Source organism: Pogona vitticeps, chromosome 4 (assembly GCF_051106095.1).
Source record: "Pogona vitticeps strain Pit_001003342236 chromosome 4, PviZW2.1, whole genome shotgun sequence".
In the NCBI taxonomy this organism is placed as follows: domain Eukaryota; kingdom Metazoa; phylum Chordata; class Lepidosauria; order Squamata; family Agamidae; genus Pogona; species Pogona vitticeps.
Genome location: NC_135786.1, coordinates 1,975,382 through 2,003,059, shown reverse-complemented (window position 1 = coordinate 2,003,059; position 27,678 = coordinate 1,975,382). Strand labels below are relative to the sequence as shown.

At 49.0% G+C, this 27,678-nt stretch overlaps 1 protein-coding gene across 1 annotated transcript; it reads right to left on the bottom strand.

Moving 5' to 3' along the window:
- Positions 1-6: 6 nt before the first annotated feature.
- Positions 7-26,924, bottom strand: CDK5RAP1 (CDK5RAP1 mitochondrial tRNA methylthiotransferase). Its single transcript, XM_078392247.1, has 14 exons — positions 26,830-26,924; positions 22,665-22,999; positions 21,481-21,584; positions 19,706-19,740; positions 18,537-18,637; positions 9,437-9,647; positions 8,473-8,593; positions 6,377-6,610; positions 5,764-5,861; positions 4,739-4,794; positions 3,962-4,092; positions 3,180-3,329; positions 2,644-2,784; positions 7-984 (listed from the first exon to the last, which is right to left on the bottom strand). The coding sequence occupies exons 2-14, from the start codon at positions 22,972-22,974 to the stop codon at positions 904-906; spliced, it is 1,773 nt and encodes a 590-aa protein (XP_078248373.1). The 5' UTR covers positions 22,975-22,999; positions 26,830-26,924; the 3' UTR covers positions 7-903.
- Between the last annotated feature and the right edge of the window lie 754 nt (positions 26,925-27,678).

Below are 27,678 nucleotides of genomic sequence, written 5' to 3'. Positions count from 1 at the left end.
GCAAAGGACGCGTCTGCTTTCTTTATTTGATGACATGCAGAATTTGTCCATACAGAATCTGGGTCAATGGAGGCAACAGTTTTTTTACTTTTTCCCCAGCCGTGAGTCTCGTTGCAACCCTGTTCAGACTTACCGAGGCCCAAACAGGCCAAATGGCGAGTCCTTCAAAGCATGTTCTGGAAGAATTCTTGACTCTTCCCATCCACACACATTGCTCTGAGGGCAGGGGGGTGGGCAAAAGGTGAGTCCAGTGCTCATCATCCCCAGCCAGGCACAGCCTAGTGGGTGTGAAATCGTGGGGGCCAGCAACCCAATCTGGAGGATCTGGAGGTCCCCAGCCAACCAAGCCAGCCCACGCCTCATAACAATGCCCCTGGAGCTGTGAGCCGGTGACAGGAAAGAGGGAGAGGTCACTGCAGGATGGACTCTGGACGCCACCCCATTGGTGCAAGCCAGGCATTTGGGGGGTGGGGGAAGGACTCAAGAAATAAGAGCTTCCTCAGTAAATCCCATCAGGCCCCTTGAACAAGCGCAGAATCGCTTTCTTCTGACTCCCGCCTCTCTCTCTCTCGGCTACTCCGGGTTGGTCCAGCTGCCCCCGGGCATGGCTCTATCCCTGCCCATAATATGCAAGCAGGATCAACAACCTCCTTACAGCGAAAAGACCTGTGTAGGTCTACACAACCGTGGCAAGAACAGCTTCAGAAAACTTGTGACCCCTCAAAGTGCAGGGTGGAAGCCTGGCCCACCACAGTCCTGCCAAGGGGAGGCCAGGATCAGGCCTGGGGATGCAGGAGAGCCCCACTGGTGGGTGTTTCCAAGTCCTTTGCTGTTCCTCTTACAAGGGAAAGCTGGCTTCTCGTCCCCTCGGCTCCTCCACGGGCGGCCAAAAAAAAAAAAAAATCAGCAAAATGCCCCCGACTCCTTCAGTGTGGTTCGACGGATGGGGACGCCTTGCAGTGTCTGGGAGGTGGCCGAAGAGATCTGAGGGGAGGGTCAAAGAGAAGAAGGACGGTCAAAGGGGGGCTAGTATGGAACTGACCGGACTGAGTGAAAAGCTAAGGGCGAGTCGCAAACGTTGCCTTGAACCAACTGGTATCTCCTTAGCCCATCTAGGCTCAGAGGCAGCCACGCTCAGGGGCTTCGGGGGGGGGGGCATCCACTGGGCTGCACCGCTCAATGCAGTGGCTAAGTCTTTGGCTAATCCTAGGCTCCACCACAGATCTACTAGCCCTTCCCAAAGACCGTAACAACAATAATGCATGTTGTGAACACAAAAAATCAGGAAGTGCATTAACAGGGGCGGGTGGAAGAAGGACCTCTTCGAAGAAGCACGAAAGAAGTGGCGTTGAACCTCAGTGGCTTCAGTCTCTGGATGTGGAGCCGGAGGTTGGGAATTCCGGTCCCCCACTGGGCCACAAAAGAAAGAGGCCGGCCTGCGTGGCCTGGGGCAAGCTGCATAGGGGTCCCAGGTCATCCCCAGAAGACGGGGAAGGGAAACTACCTCTGTGTACTCTCTACCTCCAAGGTAATAGTCCCCCCCCCCCCTATTCTGCTTAGGCCTCATCTAGAGTCCTGTGTTCAGTTCTGGACGCTGCACTTTAAGAGGGATGTTGACAAATTGGAGCATATTCAGAGGAAGGCAACAGGGATGATTAGGGGGCTAGAAACCAAGCCCTGTGAGGAAAGGCTGAAAGAAATGGGCATGTTTAGCCTTGAGAAAAGAAGGCTGAGGGGTGATAGGGTAGCACTTTTCAAAGACTTGAAAGGCTATCCTACAGAGGAGGGGCAGGATGTGTTCCCGATCAACCCAGAGTCCAGGACTTGCAACCATGGGCTCAAGTTAGAAGCAGCTAGATTTTGGTTGAATGTCAGGAAAAACTTCCTAACTGTTAGAGCAGTACGACGGTGGAACCAGTGACCTCGGGAGTTGGTGAGTGCTCCAACGCTGGAGGCCTTCAAGAGAAAACTGGAGAATCCTCTGTCTGATCTGCTTTGATCTGGATTCCTGCCCTGAGCAAGGGGTTGCACCCTGTGGCCTTAGAGGCCCCTTCCAACTCCATTATTAATATAAAATTCTATGGTACCTGGAAAACCCTGTACAGGGTCACTGTGTGAGAATTGACTCGACAGCATGTTGTTGCTGTTGTTATGCCCCCCCCCCGGATGAGAAAACTCTCCCCTGCCGATGCAATGAAGGCGAGCAAGCACCTCCCCCTTCCCCTTCCATCTGTAATGAGACAGGCAAGGTCTGGGATCAGCAACGCGCCCTCCTGCCCTCCGCGTAGATGTAAAGGAATCGCCGTGGGTGAGACAAGAGACCGAGGCATGGGGGCGGACGGGAAAGCGGCTTTCTGGGAAGAGACATTCCAGAATCTCCGAGCCAGTGCGGCAGATTCTGGGAGGTGTTCTTTCTAAAACCACCGGCTCTAACCTGCGTCTGGGAGCTTCCAGGGCAAGCGGCCGGCCGGCCAGCAGATGGAAAATGAGGCTGACCCCTGGCTGACCTTTGGGCCTGGCCGCCATCATCTTCCAACAAAAAGGTGGCACAAGAGAGCAAGGGTGGGGTGGAGGCCCCAGAGAAGGGAGCAAAGGAGCCTCGACCCAGGCCAGGGAGAAAGGGAATAAAGGCTGGCCGCTTACCTTCACCAGCACGTAGTCGCCCGGCCTGAGGCCAACGGTGGCTCCCCGACCAGTGCCATCATCTACCTCCGTATCGGGGAAGATTACTTTGATGTTGCCGTCATTCCTGCCGCAGAGGGCCAAGGGGGAGCGTCTGCTGGGCTGGAGGGAAGAAAACAGCAGGGTTGGTTTCCTGCCTTGCTCTGACCCAACGCGTTGGGCTCCCAAGGCACAGAGGGAGTCCCTCCGCCCCTTTAGATGGCCGGAGACTCTCAGGACTCTCCGGACTTTACAGGGAAGAATCTCCATTAAAGCAAACCGTCAGACCACGGAGGTAGGTGGGTGTGTTGTTGTTTTTTAAAGGACTCCACCTGGAGGTGGCAAAATGCCAGCAACCACTTACAGAATCCTCGGTGTTCTCTCTGAGGTCCCGAAGCCACCCTAACCCTTCCCTCTCTGGGTGGAAATGGGGCCGCCGCCTCTTGCAGGCGGGGGTGGCCAAGAAGGAAAAGCTCTCGTCGCTGAGCTTCTGGGTTGTATTGTTAGCTGATACTCACACCCTCCACCAAAACGACTTGGGTCTGACCCACAGCAGCTGTGTTGGCCCGGGACGCCTCCTCCCGGAACACAGTCATCAGCTCCTTGACCCTGCGGCGCTTCACCTCCAGGGGCACATCATCCTGCAGCCGGTGAAAGGCCCGCGTTTTCTGGAGGAACAAAGCATCTGTGACTCCAAAGCCATCACCGGCCGAGAAATAACTGATCCACCCCCAGTTTTCAGCCTTAAGTCCATCAGGTCTCTTGGACTTCATTTCGCGGAAGCCCTAGCGAGTCTAGCCAACCGGCAGGGATCCTTGGGAGTTGAAGTCCATAACAATCAAGAGTCAAGGGTTTAAAACAGGGGTTCCCAACCTCAGGTGTTCTTGGACTACAACTCCCAGAAACCCTGGCCAGCATGAAGGCTTCTGGGAGCTGTAGTCCATGAACTTCTGGGGACCCAAGTTCGAGAACCACTGGCTAAAAAGAACAGCTATGCACATTTACCCAAGAGTAGGCCCTGCCAAGTTCAGCAGGACTTGCTCCCCAGTATGTATGCAGCCTTCAACACACAAAAAAGAACATCCGCACCACACTTTTTGGGCAAAATTAGACACAGCGCAAGAGTCTCCACACATTCTGCATTATAATCTGCATCTCAAGGAGTTCCAAAATTCTGCACCAACGAAAACTCGATTCTGCGATTTGCAGTGGCGCACCATGGATCTGACACGGGTCTCCTACCGTGGTGCCAGTGTGCGTAAAGCGTGCGTTTCGATTCAAGACTGGACGGGACCCTCACCTGCCGCTCACTGTAAGCGAAGATGAAGGCTGTGTTGTAGCGGACGTCTCGGATCAGCGACACCGTCTGCTGGTGGTCAGCCTCCGTCTCCCCACAGAAGCCGGCGATGATGTCACTGCTCAGGGTGACGCCTGGCCCCCCAAAGGGCCCAACAGGAAAGGGAGAGGCATGTCAAATGGGAAACGGAGGACAAGGAGCAGGGGTTACCTCTCTGCCACTCATGCTTGACTTAAAACCTGACAAAGTGCACGCTGAGCGCTTGGCCCTAAGAACGAAATGTCAAAGGGAGGTTCCTGCCACAAGCTAGAGGTTGGACTCAAAGGCCTTATTGATTCCTTCCAATTCCGTGATTCCCCGATTCTACACATGCACGGACCCCATTAACTCTGTCCATGTGCTATTAAAGCAGGACTCCGGGGGGGGGGGGGGGTTGTCAAAATTTGTGAACCTGATGCTTTTCACTCATTTCAAAAACTATGTATCACATCCATACTGCTGTCCATATGGGACATATTTAAACACATTCACCTTGGCAAGGAGCCTTCCTGAGAAGAAGGGCAGAGATGAAGAAGCAACAAAATGGGCTGGAAACTCTGTTGTGAATTCCCAGAAACCTCTTCTGGCAACCTTTGCCATCCCTCCGATCAGGGCTAAGAAGCGTCTTCAGAAACCTCGCCTCCCCCCGCCCTCCATTACAACAAGACATCGCAACACACCTTCCCTGGGGGGGGGGGGAGAGGAGAGAGGGCAGCAGTGGTGGCAACCGGCAACCCCTACCTGGCAAAGACTCCCGGACGTGATGAACAAGCTCCAAGTAAGCTTCTCGTGTATACCTGGTGGGAAGGTGGCAACGTTAGGCATCATACGCGACACCCCATGAATCATCCTCACCTCCTGTCAAGTGAGTTCTGACTTCAAGTAACCCTTTTCAGGAGTTTCCAGGTTTCCCCCCCCTTCCCTTCTTTTCTGGGGGTGGCCCGGGGACTGTGCAGCTGGCCCAAGGCCACCCAGGCTGGCCCTTCTCCTGGGAGGCCTGCTACCCCTCCGCCACCCCCCCACGCCCCCCACAACAGAGCACCGCTTTCAGAGGTGCATTTTCACTGCTGAAAAAAGCCCCAGGAGGTTTCTGAAAGCGGCACGAGGGGGGGCGGGCCTGCCCCTACCACACCCACACCCTGGCAAAGCACTGCTTTCAGAAGCCTCCTGGGGCTTTTTTCAGCAGTGAAAATACACCTCTGAAAGCGGTGCTCTGTCGTGGGGGGGGGCGCGGGGGTGGCAGGCCTGTCCCTGCCACCCACACCCACCCCGGCAAAGCGCAGCTTTCAGAGGCTTTCCCAGTGCATTTTCACTGCCTATTTAGCTGCTGGGGAAGCTTGAAAGAGCACCGCGGATCAGCTGTAAGGCGGGAAGGGGCTGGAGCAGGGAAGCTGGCTCCCGGCTCTTTTCTGGGACAATCAGCATCATCGCAAAGCCATCATCGCAAAGCAATTTTTCCCTATAGGGAACATCGCAATGTGATGGCAAAAGCCATGGCAAAATCTTCATCGCTATGCAGATTCCTCGTTAAACAGGGCACCCGTTAAGCGAGGCACCACTGTATACTCATGGTTTTCAACTTGAAATATTGTCTTTTAATAGTTAAGCCACCTTGAGCCCTTTTCAAGGAGAAAGGCAGAGTAAAAATATTTTAAACACGCACACAAAACAAACAAATAAATGTCTTCCTACCCTTAGCATACTGCTAGGGGTAGGAACTTACTGTGTGTCCCCCCCCCCCACCCCGCCCCCCAGAACTTACTGACCCTCTCCTCATGGCCTCCAGGACCCGTGAGCTGCCACTCTGGATGGGGAGATGCAGATGTTTACAGATGTTGTCCCTCTCACGCATGAGCTGGAAGACCTGTCAGGAACAGACGGGGCAGCGGCTAAGAAAGCCCAGGAGAAAACTCATCCCTTTTTTAAAGAGTCCCGGCGCAGAATCCGACCGAAGGGTCCTCTTGGCCCAACACTCCCTTCCCAAACTGGCACGCCAGGGGGGTCAACCAGCAACCCTCTCCTCCTCCTCCTGCCTCTCCAACGCTCCTCTGCGACGGCTGTGAAGAACCACACGGCCTCTGGCGCTGGGGAGGATGCACAATTATCTTGGCTGGTAGCGGCTAGCCATATGTCTAAAGCAGGGCTTCCCAAAAAGTTGTCCTTCGATTGCAACTCCCAGAGATCCTGGCCAGCACAGCCAGTGGGTGGAGGCTTCTGGGAGTTGCAGTCCAAGAACAACCATGAAACTCAAGGTTAGGACCCACTGATGCGACCTTCTTTCCAATGCCATTATTCAAGCGACAGCCACCCTGTAGCAGAGAATCCGACAGCCAAATGCCACCTTTGGGGCACAGAAGCCGCCGCGAAGCTGAAACCCACCTCATCCGGGAAGTCCTTGGGGTGTGGGGAAGTGAACCGGATCCTCATCTCCGGGTCGATCTGAGACACCCGATCCAGGAGCTCTGCAAAGCGCAAGCCGCCCTGCTTGGGCTTATAGATGGTGCTGAACCCTCGGCTCAGGCGGGTCGGGGCTGCCGGGCTCAGAGACTGGCCCTCGGAGATATCCCGGTAACTGTTGACATTCTGACCCAGGAGTGTCACCTCCTTCACGCCCTGAAAGGGGAAGCCCAGCCGATCCGTCAGTGTTTGGGGGTGGGGAGAAACCGCATTCGGTCTACAGAAAACGGATCCAGGGTGGAAGCAGAGCAGAAGGCAGCTTCAGAGAGGGATTTGGGGGGGGGTCTCCCCTAAACCCGCAGAAGCTCCTTAGCCGAAGAAGACAGGAGAAACGAGTGCGGAGGTCTTACAAATGGCTTTCCACTTTTTAATTAAAGAGCCTCATTAATTAAAAACAAAGGTGAACCTATTAAGAAACAAACCCAAACAAAGATACATCAAATCAGTATCTCTTGGATTCCCTTTTGACTTCCCAATTTCAAATAGGAACGAAAGCCATGGACGGCTTGGAAGCTCTCTTTCTGATTTTTCATCCTACAACTAACATGTCATTTCTTTTTCCATCGCCCGAGGAAACGTTCTGATAAAGACACTGCTGTATGACTTTGGGATTTGTCTATGAAACCAAGCCACACCATACAGACCTGACCCCCCCCCCACACACACACCTTCTGACCCTGAACGACAGAGGCGACAATTATTTCTAAAATGACCCCTCCTCCCAATTTTCCAGGCCTCACCAGGGGGGAAACTCTCTGCTGTAGTTGTTTTCATCAGCTCAGTGAGATTTCTCAGTCCCCCCCCCCCAAAAAAAAAAAAACCCACGGTCAATGTCTCGTCTCCCTTTTATTTTAGGCCAACTCTTCCACACCAGAAACGGCCAAATTCTGTTGGCGGTCTGGGTGCTTCCTAAGCAAGAAGGACACCATTTTGTACTGGGGGAGGCATCCCGTGTAGTTTGGCCCTCGATCTGGAAAAAATAAAAAAAAAATAAAAAAAACACCATACAAAAAATTCCTGCCAAATCTAGAAACAACATTTCACAAAGAAAGATCCTGCTGCAATGAGAAAATAATCGATTTTCCCCACCCCACTGGTTTCTCTTCAGAAGGGAGTGGCTGCACGATTCACTTCGAAACCTTCTGCATTTTTGAGCTATTTTTGTTAGCCTTGCCAGGAGTTCTATGCTACCGAGGCAAAATCCTCCTGCATAGCTACAGAGATGCACGTTTGCCCATGATATTTTAACTTCAGGCTAAAAGCTACACCCTTGGTTTTAATGCTGGCCTTAAACTATGCAAGAGTGCAGTAATATTAATAAATTCTCATTAAGAATGATTGTTGTGGATTTTTCGGGCTCTTTGCCCGTGTTCTGAAGGTTGTTCTTCCTGACGTTTCGCCAGTCTCTGTGGCCATGGGCATCTTCAGAGGACTGGAGTCGGAACTCTGTCCATGCTCTCTTGGTGTTTGTTGGATAGTATTTATAGCTGTCGAAATGGCTTTTTGTCTTTTTTTAGGAGATAGGGTGATTAGCATGTTTTTGTTATGATTCTGTGATAAGAATGTTTCTCCTGTTCTTCTCTGTTGAGTCATCCATTCCTTCACAGTGCAATTATTCCCGTAATATCCTTCCACGTCATTTTCAATTCATTTGACATTAGATGGGAGTAAAAGTTCAGAAACTGATCCGTAATTAAACTACTCTCAAGACTGGTCTAACTTGGGGCTAACCTGTCATGGACGGTTCGTTTTGCTCCAGCTGATTAACTCCAGCCTTAATTTCCCTTAAGGAGATTTCTGCCGTTCCAAAAACTATTGACTATTCTCGGCATTCTCTTCCATCGCTTACGGCTTTTTATTTTGGGATATAATTTACTGTTACTGTAGGATGGCCGGAGAGCTTTGCATGTTAAAAAACACAGCAGGAACAACCCCCCTACCCCCCCGGAATCAGGAGAGCCCTTATCTGCTGTACTGTGAACAGAAAATAAAATGAACTACAGTAATTTAGAAACCACCTGGTCTGAAAGCATCTGTACTTCCTGGAGGATGGAGGCGATGGGCCGGCTCCGTTCGCGGCCACGGGTGAACGGCACGATGCAGTAGCTGCACATGTTGTCACAGCCGCGCATGATGGACCTGCGGGGGAGAGCTGTGTGGGTGAAGGAGCCAGATTCAGGCAGCCCTACCTCTGCCGGCCGTCCCCCCACAAGCCATCCTAAGAGTTACTTTTTCAGACCACAGTTCCTAGAATCCCCCCCTCCAAGGCCACAAACAGACCACTTTCTCAAACTTCAGGAAATAAGGCAGACAATCTTGGTCAAGAGCTGGTCCATTTTGCCAAGGGTGCCCTTTATTATTATTATTATTATTATTATTATTATTATTATTATTATTATTATTATTATTATTGCACGGAGCGGCAACGGCTACCCTGGGTTTTAGTCAAGACTGTGGCCCTACTTGGAGAGGCTGCGGAAACCGGGCCCCACGGCTCTCCTGAGTCTGAGAAGCACTTTGGAAGCTCTGAAGCCGGAACCAAGGAGGCCAACGACCTCCTTCTAGATCACCCAGTTTCCACCTCCTGTTCCAACCGCCGATTTTAACCTGGGGTCGGAAACCTTCCCTTCCCCAGGTGGCCAGCGCCACCCCTTCCTATTCTTCCTGCACACAGGAGGCCCAGCGCCTTCCCTTCAGAGAAGCGAATGCCCAGGATGGCTAGGTTTGGCTTCTGTCTATTTTGTGAAAAGGAAGGATGTCTTTAGAACCACAGATGTGTGCCTTTGGGAGCCCACCTCTCGCCAAGGGCAAGCGCCAGCAGCTGGAGGCAATCCAGTCCGCTGGTGGAGGAGCCCTCAGCCCTTTGGGATCTTGGGAGAGCTAAGGTGCCCCAGGTGTTTGAAGCCCCCAGCCCCAAAATGCACCCCCACCCCCTCCTGATACTGGCTAGAGGACCTCTGCAGCTCCGTCTCGCTCACTCACACATAGGCTGACGTCGCACTGGCATCGGTCTGGACCGGCAGGACGTCTGCGTAGGTTTCATCCAGGGACAGCAGGACGTTGGCAGCTTGCTGGCCAGTCTCGGCCACCGCCAGGAGCCGAGGAAGGTCACGGTAAGCGTCCGGCCCTGCCACAATGTCCACGATCTTCTCCTGGTCCAAGATCTTCTCCTTCAGCCGCTCGGCCATGCAGCCTGGAGGGAGGAAGAACGCCGGAGGGTCAGAGGGAAAGAGACGGGTGGGACCAGCGAAGGAGCAGCCGAGGAGAAGCAAGGGTCTCTCCGGAATAAAGACAACGTGAGGAATCACAGGCTCAGTCTTGTGAGAAATGCTCACACCCTTGCTACTTAATACAGGAACCAGGTAGCCACAAATTCAAGCGGCTCTCCGTTATTAAAAGCACTTTTGTAGAAGCGGGGTCCTAACTGGGTAGGCACACCGACCAACACAGACAGCTCGATATTTCTTCCCTCTTCCTGGCCGCAGGGTCCCCCTCCCTTTGTTTCCCCATTGGTCAGGTACTCCAAGGTGTACAACCTATCAGGTGCGCCTAAACCGATCATGTGAAGTCCCTGTTTGCATCCCCCGTTCCCCTTATTAGCCAGACCCCAGACTCCTATTTATTTCCCCCCCTTATTCGGTGCATGTTCCCCTTTCCTCAATCTTCTTGCAGTCATTCTTACTGACCCATACGGTTTCCACAGGATTGTGTGTGTTTAGTCGTTTAGTCGTGTCCGACTCTTCGTGACCCCATGGACCAGAGCACGCCAGGCCCTCCTGTCTTCTACTGCCTCCCGGAGTTGTGTCAGGTTCATGTTGGTTGCTTCGCAGACACTGTCCAGCCATCTCATCCTCGGTCGTCCCCTTCTCCTCTTGCCATCACACCTTCCTAACATCAAGGTTTTTTCCAAGGACTCTTTTCTTCTCATGAGATGGCCAAAGTACTGGAGCCTCAGCTTCAGGATCTGTCCTTCAAGTGAGCATTCAGGGTTGATTTCCTTTAGAACTGATAGGTTTGTTCTCCTTGCAGTCCAGGGGATTCTCAAGAGTCTCCTCCAGCACCACAATTCAAAGGCATCAATTCTTCGGCGGTCTGCTTTCTTTATGGTCCAGCTCTCACTTCCATACATCACGACAGGAAAAACCATAGCTTTGACTATTCGGACTTTTGTTGGCAAGGTGATGTCTCTGCTTTTCAAGATGCTGTCAAGATTTGTCATCGCTTTCCTCCCAAGAAGAAGGCGCCTTTTAATTTCAGGGCTGCTGTCTCCATCTGCAGTGATCATGGAGCCCAGGAAGATAAAATTTGACACTGCCTCCATATCTTCCCCTTCTATTTCCCAGGAGGTGATGGGACCAGTGGCCATGATCTTAGTTTTTTTGATGTTGAGTTTCAGACCGTTTTTTGCACTCTCCTCTTTCACTCTCATTACAAGGTTCTTTAATTCCTCCTCACTTTCTGCCATCAGAGTGGTATCATCTGCATATCGGAGGTTGTTGATATTTCTTCCGGCAATCTTAATTCCGGCTTGGGTTTCTTCCAGTCCAGCCTTCCGCATGATGTATTCTGCATATAAGTTAAATAAGCTGGGGGACAATATACAGCCTTGCCGTACTCCTTTCCCAATTTTGAACCACTCAGTTGTTCCATGACCAGTTCTAACTGTTGCTTCCTGTCCCACATATAGGTTTCTCAGGAGACAGATAAAGTGGTCAGGCACTCCCATTTCTTTAAGAACTTGCCATAGTTTGCTGTGGTCCACACAGTCAAAGGCTTTCGCATAGTCAATGAAGCAGGATTAGCTGAGCTTAATCGCTCCATCTTCTTGTCAGTACAATAAGGGCACCTCCCTTATTTGTACTTGTGACAACCCCAGACCTACTGGGATCTGTCACACAGTTACACTAAGCTGCCACCAACCATTCCCTTTAAGAAGTCACACAGACCAGGGATGGATTTTTAAACAATAAAAAGAATAAGGTTTATTTTAAATACACACAGGGAAAAATAAACAATCAGGTGAATAACATAAAGTAACGTGGCTTATTCTCACTCATACATGCATACAGTTTGGTTCACACAGAACCCTTAACTTGAAGCACAGACCCTGAACCTATCAGTTCTGGCTAACCAACAGACACCTGAACCTATCAGGTTGGTACTCTGACACACAGAAGTACCCTGTCTGACACACAGACTCCCACAACAGCTTCTTCTTCCCAGCTGCTGCTTCGTCACCTCCCAGTGTCTCCCAGCATCTCCTAAACTCTTCACACACACTCCACATATATATACAGTACAGCCCCTCCTCCTGATGTCCCGCCTTCCACTCCCCATAGGATGGAACTTTCCCTCCAAACCCATGACAGACAGGTAACATCAGTGCTGTATGTAACACCTCCCCTCTTTATAAGTTGTTTTGTAGGGGGAAAGCTAAGGTGCTTTTACCCAAAAAAACAACCTGGGTAAAATACACAACAACATTTATACATACCATATTATACTTACTTACACTTACATTCTAAGTCAACCATAGCAATTAGGCATTTAAACATTTACCATATACATTACATCAATTTACCTTTATTCATACAAACCAAATTCAAAACCAGGTACATTTAACTTTTTGTCATCATTATATACACATAGTCCATGTTCTTTCGCCGTCTTCATTCTTCAGGTCTTCTTGATAAGGCGTCAGCAACACAGTTCACTGACCCTCTGACCACCTTCACTTCAAAGTCATAGTCCTGTAGGTTTAAAGCCCACCTCATAAGTTTGCTATTGTGGGTTTTCATTGTCTTTAACCATTGCAATGGTGAATGGTCAGTACACAGAACAAAATGTCTTCCCCAGATGTAAGGCTTGGCCTTCTGGATCGCGTAGACTATGGCCAAACACTCCTTCTCCACGGTTGCCAAATGTCTCTCACCTTTTTGAAGTTTCCTACTCAGGTAGGACACTGGATGTTGGTCACCATTCTCATCCTCCTGGCACAGAACTGCTCCTACGCCGCTGTTAGACGCATCGGTGTAGATGATGAACTCCCGGTCGAAGTCTGGAGCACGCAGGACAGGATAGTTGATTAACGCCTCCTTCAACCTCTGGAACGCCGCCTCACAGTCGCTGGTCCACGGGATGCGGTCATCAGCCTTCTTCCTCGTCAGATCGGTCAGCGGAGCCGCAATCTCGCTAAACCTCGGGATGAACTTTCTGTAGTAGCCCACCAACCCAAGAAATGATTTGACTTTTTTCTTGGTGTTGGGTCTAGGCCAATCACGAACAGCTTCTATTTTGGCCTCCAGGGGTTTTATCACTCCTCCCCCTACCATATGACCCAAGTATTTTATTTCTGGGCTACCCAGCTGACACTTGCTGGCCTTTACTGTTAGCCCTGCTGCACTTAACCTCTGCAGCACTAACTCCAGGTGTATCAGGTGATCTTCCCAGGTATTACTGAAGATCCCTATGTCGTCAATGTAGGCCACTGTAAAGTCACTGAGCCCTGCCAAGGTCTGGTCCATCAGCCTTTGGAACGTGGCTGGTGCATTTCTGAGACCAAAGCTCAGGACTCGAAACTCATAGAGACCAAAAGGGCTGCAAAAGGCAGTCTTTTCTTGATCCCTGGGATCAATTCTTAATTGCCAATATCCCTTTACCAGGTCCAATGATGAGATGAACCGACAACCCCCTATGGTTTCAATCAGGTTGTCTAGCCTGGGCATTGGGTAGGCATCAGGAGTGGTTACACGGTTTAATTTCCTGTAATCGACACAAAACCTAATGCTCCCATCAGGCTTGTCCACAAGGACTATCGGAGAGGACCAAGGACTAGAAGAGGGGACGATTATGTTCTCCCTAAGCATCTCGTCCAGCTCCTTCCGCACCTTGTCCCTATAGGGTCCCGTTACTCGGTATGGGGATACTGCCTGCGGGGGTGCATCCCCTGTGTGGATCCGATGCATCACTCCCTTCACTATCCCCGGCTTGTTGGAAAACACCTGTTGATATTTACTAAGCAGCATTTTTAGTTCTTGCTGCTGGTCTTGGGTGAGTGCAGGACTGATCTTTACCTCCTCTGGGTTGTATTTTACTTCCCCTCTACCCTCCCAGAAGGGTAATTCAGCTTCCTCACTCTCAGCTGCTTTTATCGCGAATAAAACCCTCTGTTCCCCTCTGTAGTAGGGTTTTAGGGCATTCACATGAACCACCCTCCTTGCTTGGTTCTCCTCCTGCTCTATAAGGTAGTTCAGGTCTGACATCTTGGAAATGACCCTATATGGTCCTGCCCATTTGAGCTGCAGTTTATTCTCTCTGCAGGGCCTAAGCCAAAGCACTTCCTCCCCCGGGTCAAAGCGCCTCTCTCTAGCTTTGTGGTCATACCATGTTTTCTGTCTGACCTTCTGAGCTTGCAGGTTTTCTGCTGCCAGCTCTAGATTTCTCTTTAGGTCATTCATCAAGGTGTCTATGTATGTCACAACGTCTTGTGGGTCATCCTGGGTGATCTGCTCCCAATCTTGCTTGATCACATCAAGGGGCCCTTTCACCCCTAAGTGTGCAGCAAACATGTCAGAGTGACCCCTTTTTAAGATCATGGGGCGATACTTTTCAGGTACCACCAGCTGACTTCTGATCCCATCTCCCCCTTTTGATATATTCCTCAGGGTCTCTCTATATAAAATCCCCTTTTTCTCCAGAAATCTCACTGGGGTTTCAGGTGTTAGCTGGGCGTCAGTCACCTGTTCAAAACACTTTTGGAGAGTGGCGTCTGCCTTTTGCTCCTGTCCAAATCTGCTGTCTGTGGTTAAGGTTTCCACCACAGCTTCTGAACTCCCCTCTGCTTCCGTCTCTGGCTCATCATTACCCCCCTGAACTGTCCCCGTGGTGGCTTGTGAGCGTGTAATCACTAGCACCCGTTTCACATGTTCAACCAGGTCATTTCCCACGAGCACGGCTGCTGGCAGAGTCGATGAAATCGCTAGCCTCCAATCTCCCCTCCAGCCTTGAAAGTTGACAGGTACCTCTGCTACTGGCAGAGAGATTACCTGCCCCTCAATCCCTGCCACCTTCATGCTCTCATTTGGGATTATAAACTCCCTAGGAATAATATCTGGATGGCACAGGGTTACCTGGGAACAAGTGTCCCGCAGCCCCCTATACTGACGGTCAAGTATTCCTACGTCCACCCCGGCTGTCTCAAACAACTGAGAATCTGTTTTTATCAGCAAGCAGCGCTTTACCTCTATAAGAGGACCATTTTCCTCAGCCTGATCAGCAGAGGTAGCTGTTCCAGACTGAGTAGTCATGGCAACCGGCTCCCTCAGTGAGACTGAGCCTTGCTCTTTCTGGACACAGAACACAGCTTTTGGCTTGGTTCCACTAGACTCCTGAGGCACCATTCCTTTTAGCTGCTTTAATTTCTGACACTCTGAGATTAGATGACCCTTTCCCTGACAGAAATAACATTTTCTGGTGTATTTTGATTCTCTCTCATCTTGTTTTGGTTTTCCCTCCAAAATCTGAGGTCTTTGTTTCATGTCTGAGGGCTTCCCTTCACCATGGGCCCCTCCCCCTTGCTGGCTTTTCCCTGGTCCCTGAGAGTACTTGCTGTAGGTTTCTTTGGGTTTACCTACAGATTTCCCCTCACCCAAGGGCTTTCTTATTTGGGAAATAAAATCTGCAATCTCTGAGGCTTCTGCCACAGACCTCGGTTTCCTTTCCCTCACCTGGAATTTCAATTCCCCATGCAGGACTGAATAGAACTGTTCCAGTGCTATCAAGTCTTTAAGCTGTTCATAGGTCTCTGTCCCTTCCTGCGATAGCCATTTCTCAAGCAGCCTCACCAATTGGGCCCCCACTTGGGTAAAAGTCTGTTCTGGTTTCTTGGTGAGGGACCTGAATCTTTGTCTCAGCTGCTCTGCATTTATCCCATGTCTGGCAAAGACCAGTTTTTTAAACTCTGCAAAATCTTTCATCAGTTCCTCAGGCATCTCGGCATAAACCTCAGCCAGGCTACCACTGATTAAAGACCGCATGATGGTCATCTTCTCAGTTTCCCTCACTGAGAAGTCCACAAACGCTCTTTCCACTAAGGAAAAGAACACCTCAGGACAATCTCCCTTGTGGTACACAGGGAATTTCTTCAGGTCAGCCTTAGACAATTGGCCTCCCTCAGAATCCCTATTATTATTATTGTTCTGGTTCATCAGTTCCAATTTTTTTAATTCAAACGCCATTTTCTCTCTCTGCAATTCCAATTCAATTCTCTGTCTCTCTAATCTTTCTTCCTTTTCCATTCTCTCTCTCTCTAATCTTTCCTCCATTTCCCTCACCCTCAGTTCATGCTGTTGGGCTAGGAGTATTTTTCTGATCTCTGGGTTCTGCTCTCCTGTGCTGTCACCTTGCACTGAGCCAAATTCATCCTCAGAACCTTGGTCAATCTGGGGGTCTTTCACTTCACTCATGTCTGCTATCTGGCTTCGAGTCAAGGGCATAATCCCCCCTCAGAACAGGCTGCTTTAAAAGTCAAGCCTCAAAATAAAACGACCACTTTTTTCCTTCTTGCCTCAGAACCAGCTCTCCCTAGAGATTGCTGCTGTTCTTCAGCACTAAACTTGCAACAGTATCGAGTCAGAGCCTACCCCCCTCTGCTGGGCCTCTCAGCTGGCAAGCTAGATCACTGTTACTACGCAGTTTTGCCTCAGCTTTTTTCCCGCCAAAACTAGGCTGCCTCAGAGCACCTTAATCTAAGTCTCCCCAGTTGGCACGTTCTTCTACTAGCGCACCTCCCCGTGAGGTACACCTAGAAGATTACCTACGCGCCTCAGACTGTCCCTGACTAGACCCCCCTTGCTCTGGGCACACTTGCCAAGGCTTTGCTGGACCGCTGGACAACTGGACCAGTCGTATCCCACACGCTGGACACCAATCAATGTGACAACCCCAGACCTACTGGGATCTGTCACACAGTTACACTAAGCTGCCACCAACCATTCCCTTTAAGAAGTCACACAGACCAGGGATGGATTTTTAAACAATAAAAAGAATAAGGTTTATTTTAAATACACACAGGGAAAAATAAACAATCAGGTGAATAACATAAAGTAACGTGGCTTATTCTCACTCATACATGCATACAGTTTGGTTCACCCAGAACCCTTAACTTGAAGCACAGACCCTGAACCTATCAGTTCTGGCTAACCAACAGACACCTGAACCTATCAGGTTGGTACTCTGACACACAGAAGTACCCTGTCTGACACACAGACTCCCACAACAGCTTCTTCTTCCCAGCTGCTGCTTCGTCACCTCCCAGTGTCTCCCAGCATCTCCTAAACTCTTCACACACACTCCACATATATATACAGTACAGCCCCTCCTCCTGATGTCCCGCCTTCCACTCCCCATAGGATGGAACTTTCCCTCCAAACCCATGACAGACAGGTAACATCAGTGCTGTATGTAACAGTACTTTCCTCTTATAATTTCTCAAAACTTCCCTAAATTCCTTATGTCGGCTAAATAATCAACAAAGAGTACATACTGATTATTTTACTGTGACTATTTACTCAATCATCCTGTCCTTGCCGGGACTGGCAAAAGCAGCCTTTGCCTGTCTCCTCTTCTCTTGGCCTGAATGTACAAAACAAGGAAGCCCTCCAATCTTTTCTACCACTTTTAACGGTAGAGGCAGGAAACCTCATTTTCCTGGGCGGCGAAGGGTCCAGCGGAACTCTTTCCAGAGTTTTTAACACAGGGAAACTGCTTAAAAATGCAATTCCTTCACACACAGACACCACCTTCACACACAAACACCACAAAAGAACACTCCCAAACCTCACTGGCTAACTTCCTGTTGCTTAGCATAGTCCCTTGCACAAGAGTAGGCCCACTGACTCAATGGAGACCTGGTGCATCTGGACGTTGCACTGATTCAAACAGGTCTACTCTAACCACAGCTGTAGCAGCGTAAGTCCCAGCTCAGGGAAGCTGGTTTGAATCGGTGGGAGGTACGGAGCAGCTGACTCGCTCAACGGCCCTCAATTCAAGTGGGCCCACTCTAGGCCGAGTTACTACACTGACCGACAGGATTTGGGCCCCTGTGTGGTTTCAGAGACAGAGGAAGCCTGAAGGTGTGAACTCGCTCTTCCAAAGCCCTTGCAGGTGAAGGAGAATGGAAGTCCAATCGACGCTCATCCCAGACGGCAGGGCACGTCATAACGGGCTGAAGCGACAGGAAGCCAGATTTAGGCTGAACGTCAGGAAAAACTTTCTAACAGTCAGAGCAGGATAACAACGGAACCACCTTGGAAGCGCTCCAACACTGGAGGCCTTCAAGAAAAAATGGGATAACCCTCTGTTAGATCAGCGTAGATTTGTATTCCTGCCTAGAGCAGCGGATTGGACCCGATGGCTTTCTCGGCCCCTTCCAACTCTGTTAATTCTAGGACTCTATTTATTTATTTATTAAATTTATATCCCGCCCATCTAGACACAAGTCTACTCTGGCCAGTTAACAATAAAAATAGAATAAAAACAATTTCCCCTCACACATGAAAAACACCCTGCGCGCAGCATGATGTGCAGATTCACTGTTATGCGCAGAGCTGAGCTGAATAAATATTTTAAGCTACCTTTGTAAACTCATTGTTTTTAGCTTTAAATATCATCTTTTAACAATGCAAGCCGCCTTGGGTCCTTTTTAAGGAGAATGGTGGGGTAAGAATCTTTTAAATAAATAATAAACCTACAAAAATAAATACACGCCTATCTGCCAGACCGTGCAAAGAATCCACACCAACCAAGATAAGGCACTGAGCGTATGAAACCCACAGGGCTGTTGGCACGGCTGTGACCAGCATTGCAGAATGAGCTCCCTTCGCCACAGCCTCAGATAAGGGTTGGATCTGGTTTGCCGTAACAGAAAATGGAAAGATTTCCCCAAAGTTCCCCGTAGAGGCAACACAAGGATATGTTGAACTGCCTTCTTACATTTCTACTAAAAATCCTCCACAAATTGTCCTGGGGTGCCAGTTAGAGCCTTTCATCTGCTAACGGCCTTTCCCAAGAGCTTTTTCCTCACCTAAAATCCCGATCCGTAGGGTTCCTTGTGACCGACGCCGCTTGGACTTCATCGCCTTTAGGGTCTTCAACCGGTTCCAGACCGTCTGCTCAGCTTTCTCCCTGAGAAGTGAGAAGCTCAGAGTCTCAGTGACTGCCTCTACCCAGTGGATGGCGCTCAAGTTCTTTTTGCCAGTCTCCGCCTGCAACCGATGCAGACACCAGACTTCTCATGTGCCCTAAAAGCAAAGGCCTGGATCTAACTGCTGGTCCCCCACAAGAGTAGAACCAATGCACCCCTTGTGGGATGGCAAGCCATACATTTTTTTAAAGGTTGCCTTCTTGTGCCATCGGGAAAAACTTCCTGTTAGCTGTTGAGCGCTCCAACCCTGGAGGGCTTCAAGAGAAACACAGAACACTGCCGGGCACATCTCCTTTGATGTGGATCCCGGCATGGAGCCGGGGGTTGGACTCGATGGCCTTATAGCCAGCCCCTTCCAACTTCACAATTCTATGATGAGGAAGCCCCTGGTGGGAACTTTTGCCTATAAACACCAAACAGAAAAAGTCTGGTGCGAGCGGCGACTTCACCGGGACAGAACTTCACAAGGCTTGAGAAACTTATCTCCTGGACGACTCTTCCCCAATCCTTCAGGTGGAAATGAGACCTGCTCTCTGGGGTTGGAATCTACAGCCCAGGAAAAGTAACTTTCCCAGTTGGTGCCGAAACTCTAGCCCAGCCACGCTCTGGGTGATCTGCGCACTGCAGCCCAGTTTGTTTCCGGGAACGCAGCGTTGACGGATGTTGCCTTCCACGATCTGGCTCATAATACTTGTTCATTCCGATTGTCCTCACCTCCTATCATTGCCCGAGCCTCTTTAACCAGGCTGCTGAATAAAAAATATTTCAACCCTCCGAGGCACTGGGTGGGCGCTGACTCGGTTCTCCTCCACCACCACCCTCCACTGCCCCCCCATCTCTCCCTCCTTGGAAAGTTTTAAATTAAAGGGTTCTGTCCTTTCTTTAGCTGGTTGTGTCGGCTACTAATTTCCTGGAATACTGTACAACAGAACCCGCCGATAAAGGGAGTCTTAAGTTAGACCACCAGGTGACTCCCTCCATTTTAAAGCCGGCAGGCGACCGGGGGATGCCATCCCTATAGCCAAAGAGAGCAGCAAACAATTCCTTACCGGATGGAACAGGTGACAAGCAGAACTACATCCGCCTAGTGGAGGAGAGAGAGAGAGAGAAAAGGAAATTGGAGGAGAGGAAAGGATTTTTTTCCTAAAAGGAGGTCTGACAAAGCATTTCTCTCTGTTCCCTCCCTGAAGCCCTATGCTCAATACTACAGTGGTGCCACGCATAGCGATCACTCTGTTTAGTGAAGAAATCACTTTGCAACAATGTTTTTGCGATCGCAAAAGCGATCGCTTTGCGATTGTCCCTATGGGCTATTTTCGCTTTGCAATGATCGCAGGGAAGCGATTGTCGCAAAGCCTCCATTTTCGGCCAGCTGATCGGCGGCTTCAAAATTGCCGCCCGCTGTTTTCTATGAAGGATTCCTCGCTTTAGAGGCACCGAAAATAGCGGTGCAATGGAGGATCTTCGCTTAAAGGTTTTAAGCCCATAGGAATGCATTAATCGCATTTTAATGCGTTTCTACAGGCTTTTTAATATCGCTTAGCAATGTTATCGCTTAGCAGCGATTTTTTCTGCACGAATTAACATCGCTAAGTGAGGCACCACAGTACATCTGGGTGGAAGCAGATTCTAGCTTGTTTCTAGAGATGCGAAGAATTCTATTTTTTTAAAAAAGGGGGGGGGGATAATGACTTTCTAACCTTTAGCACAAGAGACAAATGTTCTTGGGGACACTATTACAAAACAATGAATTACAGTTCTAGTTCCAATGTCCTTGGAACAGTTGGTTAGCATTACAGCTGGAATTTTGAAAGCCCATTCCCTTAGTTCACTTAAATATATCTATCTAGACTATTTCAAGCAACTCTTCCCGAGCTCCCCATCCACCAGGAGCCTGAGCCAGTGCTTAGATCAGGGGATATCCTTCTCCTGTCACTGAGGAATATCATGCGCCTAAAACTATGGAAGAAACCAAATAGTTGTAGCCACGATACAGAAATGGTGGACTTACTCCCCATCATGTTCTAAACCTAAAATGTTACAGTGATGCCTCGATTTTACGAACTTAATTGTTTCCCAAAAGATGGTCGTTAACTCGAAATGGTCGTAAGTTGAAGCACCATTTCCCATTGAAATACAATTAATCCGTTCCAGCCGAAGAAAAAAAATCATCCCCCCAAAAAATCACTGCAAGATTCATTAGAAACGTGATTAATCCCTTCCGGCCGAAAAGGGGGGGGAGGAATCAAGCGTGCAAGACCCATTGGAAATGCACAGAAAAAAATAGAGCAGATCAGAAATGCACAGAGAACAAAGGGGGCAGGTTGGAAATGCAAAGAAAACAAAGGAAAACGCAAGGGAAGCATATAGGACCCATCAGAAATGGGGGGACCTAAAAAGCAACCAAACCCCCCAAGACCCATCGGAAATGGGGGAGGGAAAGCCAAAAAACAAACAAGCCCGCCAAGACCCATCAGAAAAGGGGAAAAAAACCCCAAAAGCAACCAAACCCCCAAGACCCATTGGAAATGGGGAAAAAAACCAAACCCCCAAGACCCATCAGAAATGGGGAGAAAACAAAAAAACAACAAAACCCTCCAAGACCCATCAGAAATGGGGGGGGACCAAAAAGCAACCAAACCCCCCAAGACCCATCGGAAATAGGAAAAAAAGCCAAGACCCATCGGGAATGGGGGGGGGAAGGAACTTTGATAACCTCTGGATTGTGAGAAAATTCTGAGCATTGTTACTGGAGAAGGAAAAAAAGGCTAAAAGCTTGGCTAAAAACAGCATGGCTGCCAGCAGCTACTGGAACCCAGCGCACCTCTTCCAGTTGGCCAGTCCGAAGGAAGCCGCTCTTCTGAAGGATGGACCAGGCAATCTCTGTATCGTTGACGTTCATCTGACAGCCGTAGGTCTCTAGGTACACTGGGAAGGGGGCAGAGGGTGGAGGTGGAGGGGAGAGAAAAAGATGAGAATTTTTACCACTTGGTTGAATGCAACTCCATAACCCACAGACGAGAGGACACCCTACCCACAAAGCGCTCTGGTGGGACACCCATTTTCTAAGGAAAAAAGGGACTGGCCTCTGACCTGGAAACACTTTTCCTCTTCATGCTGAGAATAGCTATCACAGCATTATAGAAAATGGAGTTGGGAGGGGCCTCGAAGGCCATTGAGTCCAAACCCCCTCTGCTCAAGGCAGGAAGTCAAACCAAATGTCAGAGGGTGGTCCAGTTTTCTCTTGAACATCTCCAGCTCTGGAGCGCTCACCACCTCTTGAGGTCATGGGTTCCTCTCCTGTACTGCTCTAACAGTTAAGAAGTTTTTTTTCCTGATAGTCAGCCTAACTGCAGAGCGGGAAGGAATCCTATGGACCGTGGACTGCAGCCCCTGCCCCAGGGAGCTCACAGAAACATAGAATAATGGGAGTGGAAAGGGGCCTATAAGGCCATCCAATCTGGTCCACTGCTCTGTACAGGAATACAAATCTAAGCAGATCTGACCGATGGCTTCCCAGTTTTCTCTTGAATGCCGAACACTCCCCACCTCCCAAGGTCATGGGTTCCATTGTTGTAACTCTGCAGATGCTCAGAGGGATGCTCAGAGGGAAGCTTTTCACACTGAAGTGAAAAGCTTTATGCACCCAGCAGAAAAAGGCATAAACATATGTAGAGAGTAGAGCTCTTTTTGAAGGGTTCACAAAGGTACTCCCTCAAGCCAGAGTCTGGTCTTCGTTAAACCGTGCTATTATCCCACGGCTGAGCTCTAGCACAGACACATTTTCGGAGCTGAGCTTCAGATCTTTCTCACCTGACTTTAGGAATTAGGAGACTTATTTGAACAGGGCTGCCCCTCCATCCGTCCTGCAAATCCCTATTTGTATCCTATCTGGATGGGTTGCAACAGGATAGCTGAGAATCCCCTGTTCCTCCTGCTAAGTCATCCTCAGCTGCCTAAGGGACAAAGCTTTAGACAGATAGAAAAAAGCTGGCCAATTTCACCAACCTTTCCTTGATGGCTCAGAGCAGGTGCTGAGGCCATGAGGAGATGCGGGGGCCTCCTCCACTTCAGAGGGCCAAGAAAGGGTCTTCTGTGCAGGAGCAGCTCCTTGTAGGAAGTGCTGCAAAGAGGGTCCCTTGGCTAACTTGGCATGAAAGCCTTCCAAACTCCCTTTGCCTTTGGCGTCCTGTGTGCGAGTCCTGGGCTCTGGACTGCAAGTGGAAGCCCACGCCTGGAGATTAGATGGAGTGGCCCGAAGTGTCCACCTCTGAGGGACTGCTCTGGGACCTCCCAGAATGCTACGTAAGCAAAGCATCTTTGGTACCAGCCGCAACTGCTTCCTAAAACAGAACAAGACATTGGCTGTGTTGGCAAACTTTCCAAAGGGAAACTTCAGAAAGGAGACACAAAAAAACTGTTATGGAAAGGAAAGAACTGGCATGTGAAATACACTTTTACACACACACACACACAAAGAGAGAGAGAGACAGAGAGAGAGAGAGAGAGAGAAATGTTGGGAAGGTGGTTGTGGGCCCAGCTTGTTTTGCAAGAGGTGCTTCCTTCACATGCATGCAGAACACACTGACCTGTGTGTAATCTGTGTAAGCATCAGAATATTTCTGCCCCTTTCTTCGCATCACGCTTTAGAATTATGGCTGTCTATGAAACAAAGGGGACTGGAATGCTAAAGTAGGGAGCCAAGAGATAAAAGGAACAACAGGGAAGTTTGGCCTTGGAGTTCAAAACAAAGCAGGGCAAAGGCTAATAGAGTTTTGCCAAGAGAACAAGCTAGTCATCACAAACACTCTTTTCCAACAACAGAAGAGGTGACTCTACACTTGTACATCACCAGGTGGGCAATATCGTAATCAGATTTGACTATATTCTCTGCAGCCAAAGATGGAGAAGCTCTATACAGTCAGCAGAAACAAGACCTGGAGCTGCTTGTGGCTCTGATCACCAGCTTCATAGCAAAACTCAAGCTTAAACTGAAGAAAGTAGGAAAACCCACTGGGCTAGTCAGGTATAATCTAAACCAAATCCCTTATGAATATACAGTGAAAGTGAGGAACAGATTTAAGGAACTCAATTTGGTGGACACCGTGCCTGAAGAACTATGGATGGAGGCACGTAACATTGTACAGGAGGCAGCAAGAAAAACCATCCCAAAGAAAAGGAAATGCAAAAAAGCAAAGTGTATAATGCCAATAAAGGTTTCTAAGAATGAAAATGAAATGAAAGCAAAGTGGCTGTCCAACGAGGCCTTAGAAATAGCAGAGAGGAGAAGGGAAACAAAATGCAAGGGAGATAAGGAAAGTTACAGAACATCGAAAGCAAACTTCCAAAGAATAGCAAGGAGAAACAAGAGGGCCTTCTTAAATGAACAGTGCAAAGAAATTGAGGAAAAGAATAGAAAGGGAAAAAAGTTAAAGGTAAAGGTTCCCCTTAACAATTTTTGTCCAGTCGTGTTTGACTCTAGGGGGCGGTGCTCATCCCCGTTTCCAAGCCACAGAGCCAGCGTTTGTCCAAAGACAATCTTCCGTGGTCACATGGCCAGTGCGACTTAGACATGGAACACTGTGACCTTCCCACCGAGGTGGTCCCTGTTTATCTACTTGCATTTGCATGCTTTCGAACCACTAGGTTGGCGGGAGCTGGGACAAGCGACGGGCCCTCACTCCGTTGCGTGGATTCGATCTTACGACTGCTTGGTCTTCTGACGCTACAGCACAGGCTTCTGTGGTTTAGCCCACAGCGCCATCACGTCCCTTTCTCAGAAAGGGAAAAACCAGAGATCTATTCAAGAAAATTGGAGATATTAAAGGAACCTTCTGGTGCAAAGATGGACATGATAAAGGACAAAAATGGTAGAAACCTCAAAGAAGCAGAATACATCAAGAAGAGGTGGCAAGAATACACAGAGGAATTATAGCAAAAAGATTTGGATGTCCTGGACAACCCAGATACTGTGGTTGCTGACCTAGAGCCAGACATCCTGGAGAGTGAAGTGGGCCTTAGAAAGCATGGCTAACAACAAGAACAGTGGAGGTGATTGCACTCCAGTGGAAATATTTAAAATCTTAAAAGATAATGCTGTTAAGGTGCTATACTCAATATGCCAGCAAGTTTGGAAAACTCAGCAGTGGCCAGAATATTGGAAAAGATCAGTCTACATCTCATTCCCAAAGAAGGACAGTGCCAAAGAATGCTCCAACTACCATACAATTGCACTCATTTCACATGCTAGCAAGGTTATACTGTACTCAAAATCCTACAAGGTAGGCTTCAGCAGTATGTGGACCGAGAACTCCCAGAAGTACAAGCTGGATTTCGAAGGGCAGAGGACCTAGAGACCAAATTGCTAACATGCGCTGGATTATGGAGAAATCCAGAGTGTTCCAGAAAAACTTCTACTTCTGCTTTGTGGACTACGCAAAAGCCTTTGACTGTGTGGACCACAGCAAATTATGGCAAGTTCTTAAAGAAATGGGAGTGCCTGACCATCTTATCTATCTCCTGAGAAATCTATATGTGGGACAGGAAGCAACAGTTAGAACTGGATACGGAAACACTGACTGTTTCAAAATTGGGAAAGGAGTACGATAAGGCCGTATATTGTCCCCCAGCTTATTTAACATATGCAGAATACATCATGCGAAAGGCTGGACTGGAGGAATCCCAAACCGGAATTAAGATGCCGGAAGAAATATCAACCTCAGATATGCAGATGATACCACTCTGATGGCAGAAAGTGACTAGGAATGAAATAACCTCTTAATGAGGATGAAAGAGGACGGCACAAAAAATGGTCTGAAGCTCAACATCAAAAAAACTAAGATCATAGCCACTGGTCCCATCACCTCCTGGCAAAGAGAAGGGGAAGATATGGAGGTAGTGACAGAGTTTACCTTCTTAGGCTCCATGATCACTGCAGATGGGGACAGCAGCCACGAAATTAAAAGATGCCTGCTTCTTGGGAGTAAAGCGATGACAAACCTAGACAGCATCTTTAAAAGCAGACATCACCTTGCCGACAAAGGTTCTCAAAGTCAAAGCTATGTTTTTTTCCAGTAGCGATGTATGGAAGTGAGAGCTGGACCATAAAGAAGGCTGACTGCCGAAGAATGTATGCTTTTGGATTGTGGTGCTGGAGGAGGCTCTTGAGAGTCCCCTGGACAGAAAGGAGAACAAACCTATCAATTCTAAAGGAAATCAACCCTGAGTGCTCACTGGAAGGACAGATCCTGAAGCTGAGGCTCCAGTACTTTGGCCATCTCATGAGAAGAGAAGACTCCCTGGAAAAGACCTTGATGTTAGGAAAGTGTGACGGCAAGAGGAGAAGGGGACGACAGAGGACGAGATGGTTGGACAGTGTCATCGAAGTGACCAACATGAATCTGACCCAACTCTGGGAGGCAGTGGAAGACAGGAGGGCCTGGCGTGCTCTGGTCCATGGGGTCACAAAGAGTCGGACACAACTAAACATCATGAAACAAAGGTAATAATTAAAAACAAATATTCCCAAATATTCTGGTTTAATGCCGCAATGATGCAGTGGGCCCCTCACAGAAAGCAAATCAGAAGGGACAGGTCCTCTTATTTTTTTATTTTATTTATAGGCTGCCTTTCTCCTGATAAGGGAACACAAGACAGCTCACGAGATGAAAAAGAACACAGTAAGTTAAACATTTTTTTAAAAAAGCAATTAAACTAGAAATAAAGTACAACCGAATAAAGAAAAAGCAGAGTGCCACATGTTCACCCCCCCTCTCTCTTGTTGTCGTTTTGTTTCTTTGGGTTTCGCCTGAGGGTTAAAGACGATCCTGCCATGAGAGAGGCGTTCAGGGATTCCACCAGGACGGTTAAAATCTCCCCGAGGTGCTTTTAAAGAGCCCAAACTCTTGCAACGCAAGGAAGGCACAGAAAGAGAAACCAAGGCTGCCAAGGGTCAACGCCCAGCAATGGCACGGGGGGGGGGGGGTTGAAGGCGGCCTGAAGGGGGAAAGCACCTTGCAAGGAAACCATGGTGCAGCCCTACAACACACACACACAACACAACACACAAAAACACACGCAGAGGCAGCTGTGTAGCTCTCAGCCCCCTCTTTTCCATCCCAGACCGCCCGGGCCCTGATCTCCCGGCGGAAAACAAGGGGGCTCCGTTTCCCACCGGCCTCTCTCCGGCCGCCCTTCCTTCCCTCCGTCCGGCCGGGGCTCCTCCTGGACAAGGACAGCCGGCTTCCTGCCTACCTGCCTACCCACGTGGACGCCTCCAGCGACTTCCGGTGCGCCCGCCTCTCTCTTCCCTTCAGGAAACTGCTACCCGCCGCTCTTTGGTTCCTGCCTGGAAACGTTCCGGACCCCTCCATATATACATACAAAAGGCAGGGAGGGCCCGATCCACTCAGAAAAAGCCCCTTTCCTTCAGATGTGCAGGCTTTGGGGAAGCACCGGGTTCTTCAGCCAGAAGAGTGGAAAATTGGGGGGGGGGGTGCACCTAGTGAGAGGAACCGTTTTAGGCCCCTTTTATAATATTGCAGCAAAAGCAAAACAAAAACCCCCTCCATCCTCGGATAGCATGGTTGCATTAAATGGGTTTCAGTACTGATTTTATAGCTGCTTTTAATGAAATACCTGCTTAACTTTCTTTTTTCCCCCGCCAATCTTTGCACACCTGCTATTTTTAGCTTTCAAATACTGTATCACCTTTTTAATGAGGTCTTGACGCCTTGGGTCCTTTTAAAGGAGCAAGGCAGGATAGAAATAATAATAATAATAATAATAATAATAATAATAATAATAATAATAATAATAATAATAATAATAATAATAATAATAATAATAATAATAATAATAATAATAATAATAATAATAGAAGCAGTGGAAAGGGAGGGACCTCCTTGAGAATCTAATTGACTTATTACATTTATTTATTTAGAGTATTTGGATCCAAGGTGGTTTGCAAGGGGTCGTTTTCCTGTTCGTCTCCTGCACCTGCTGGCACAGAGGTGTCCGTTTT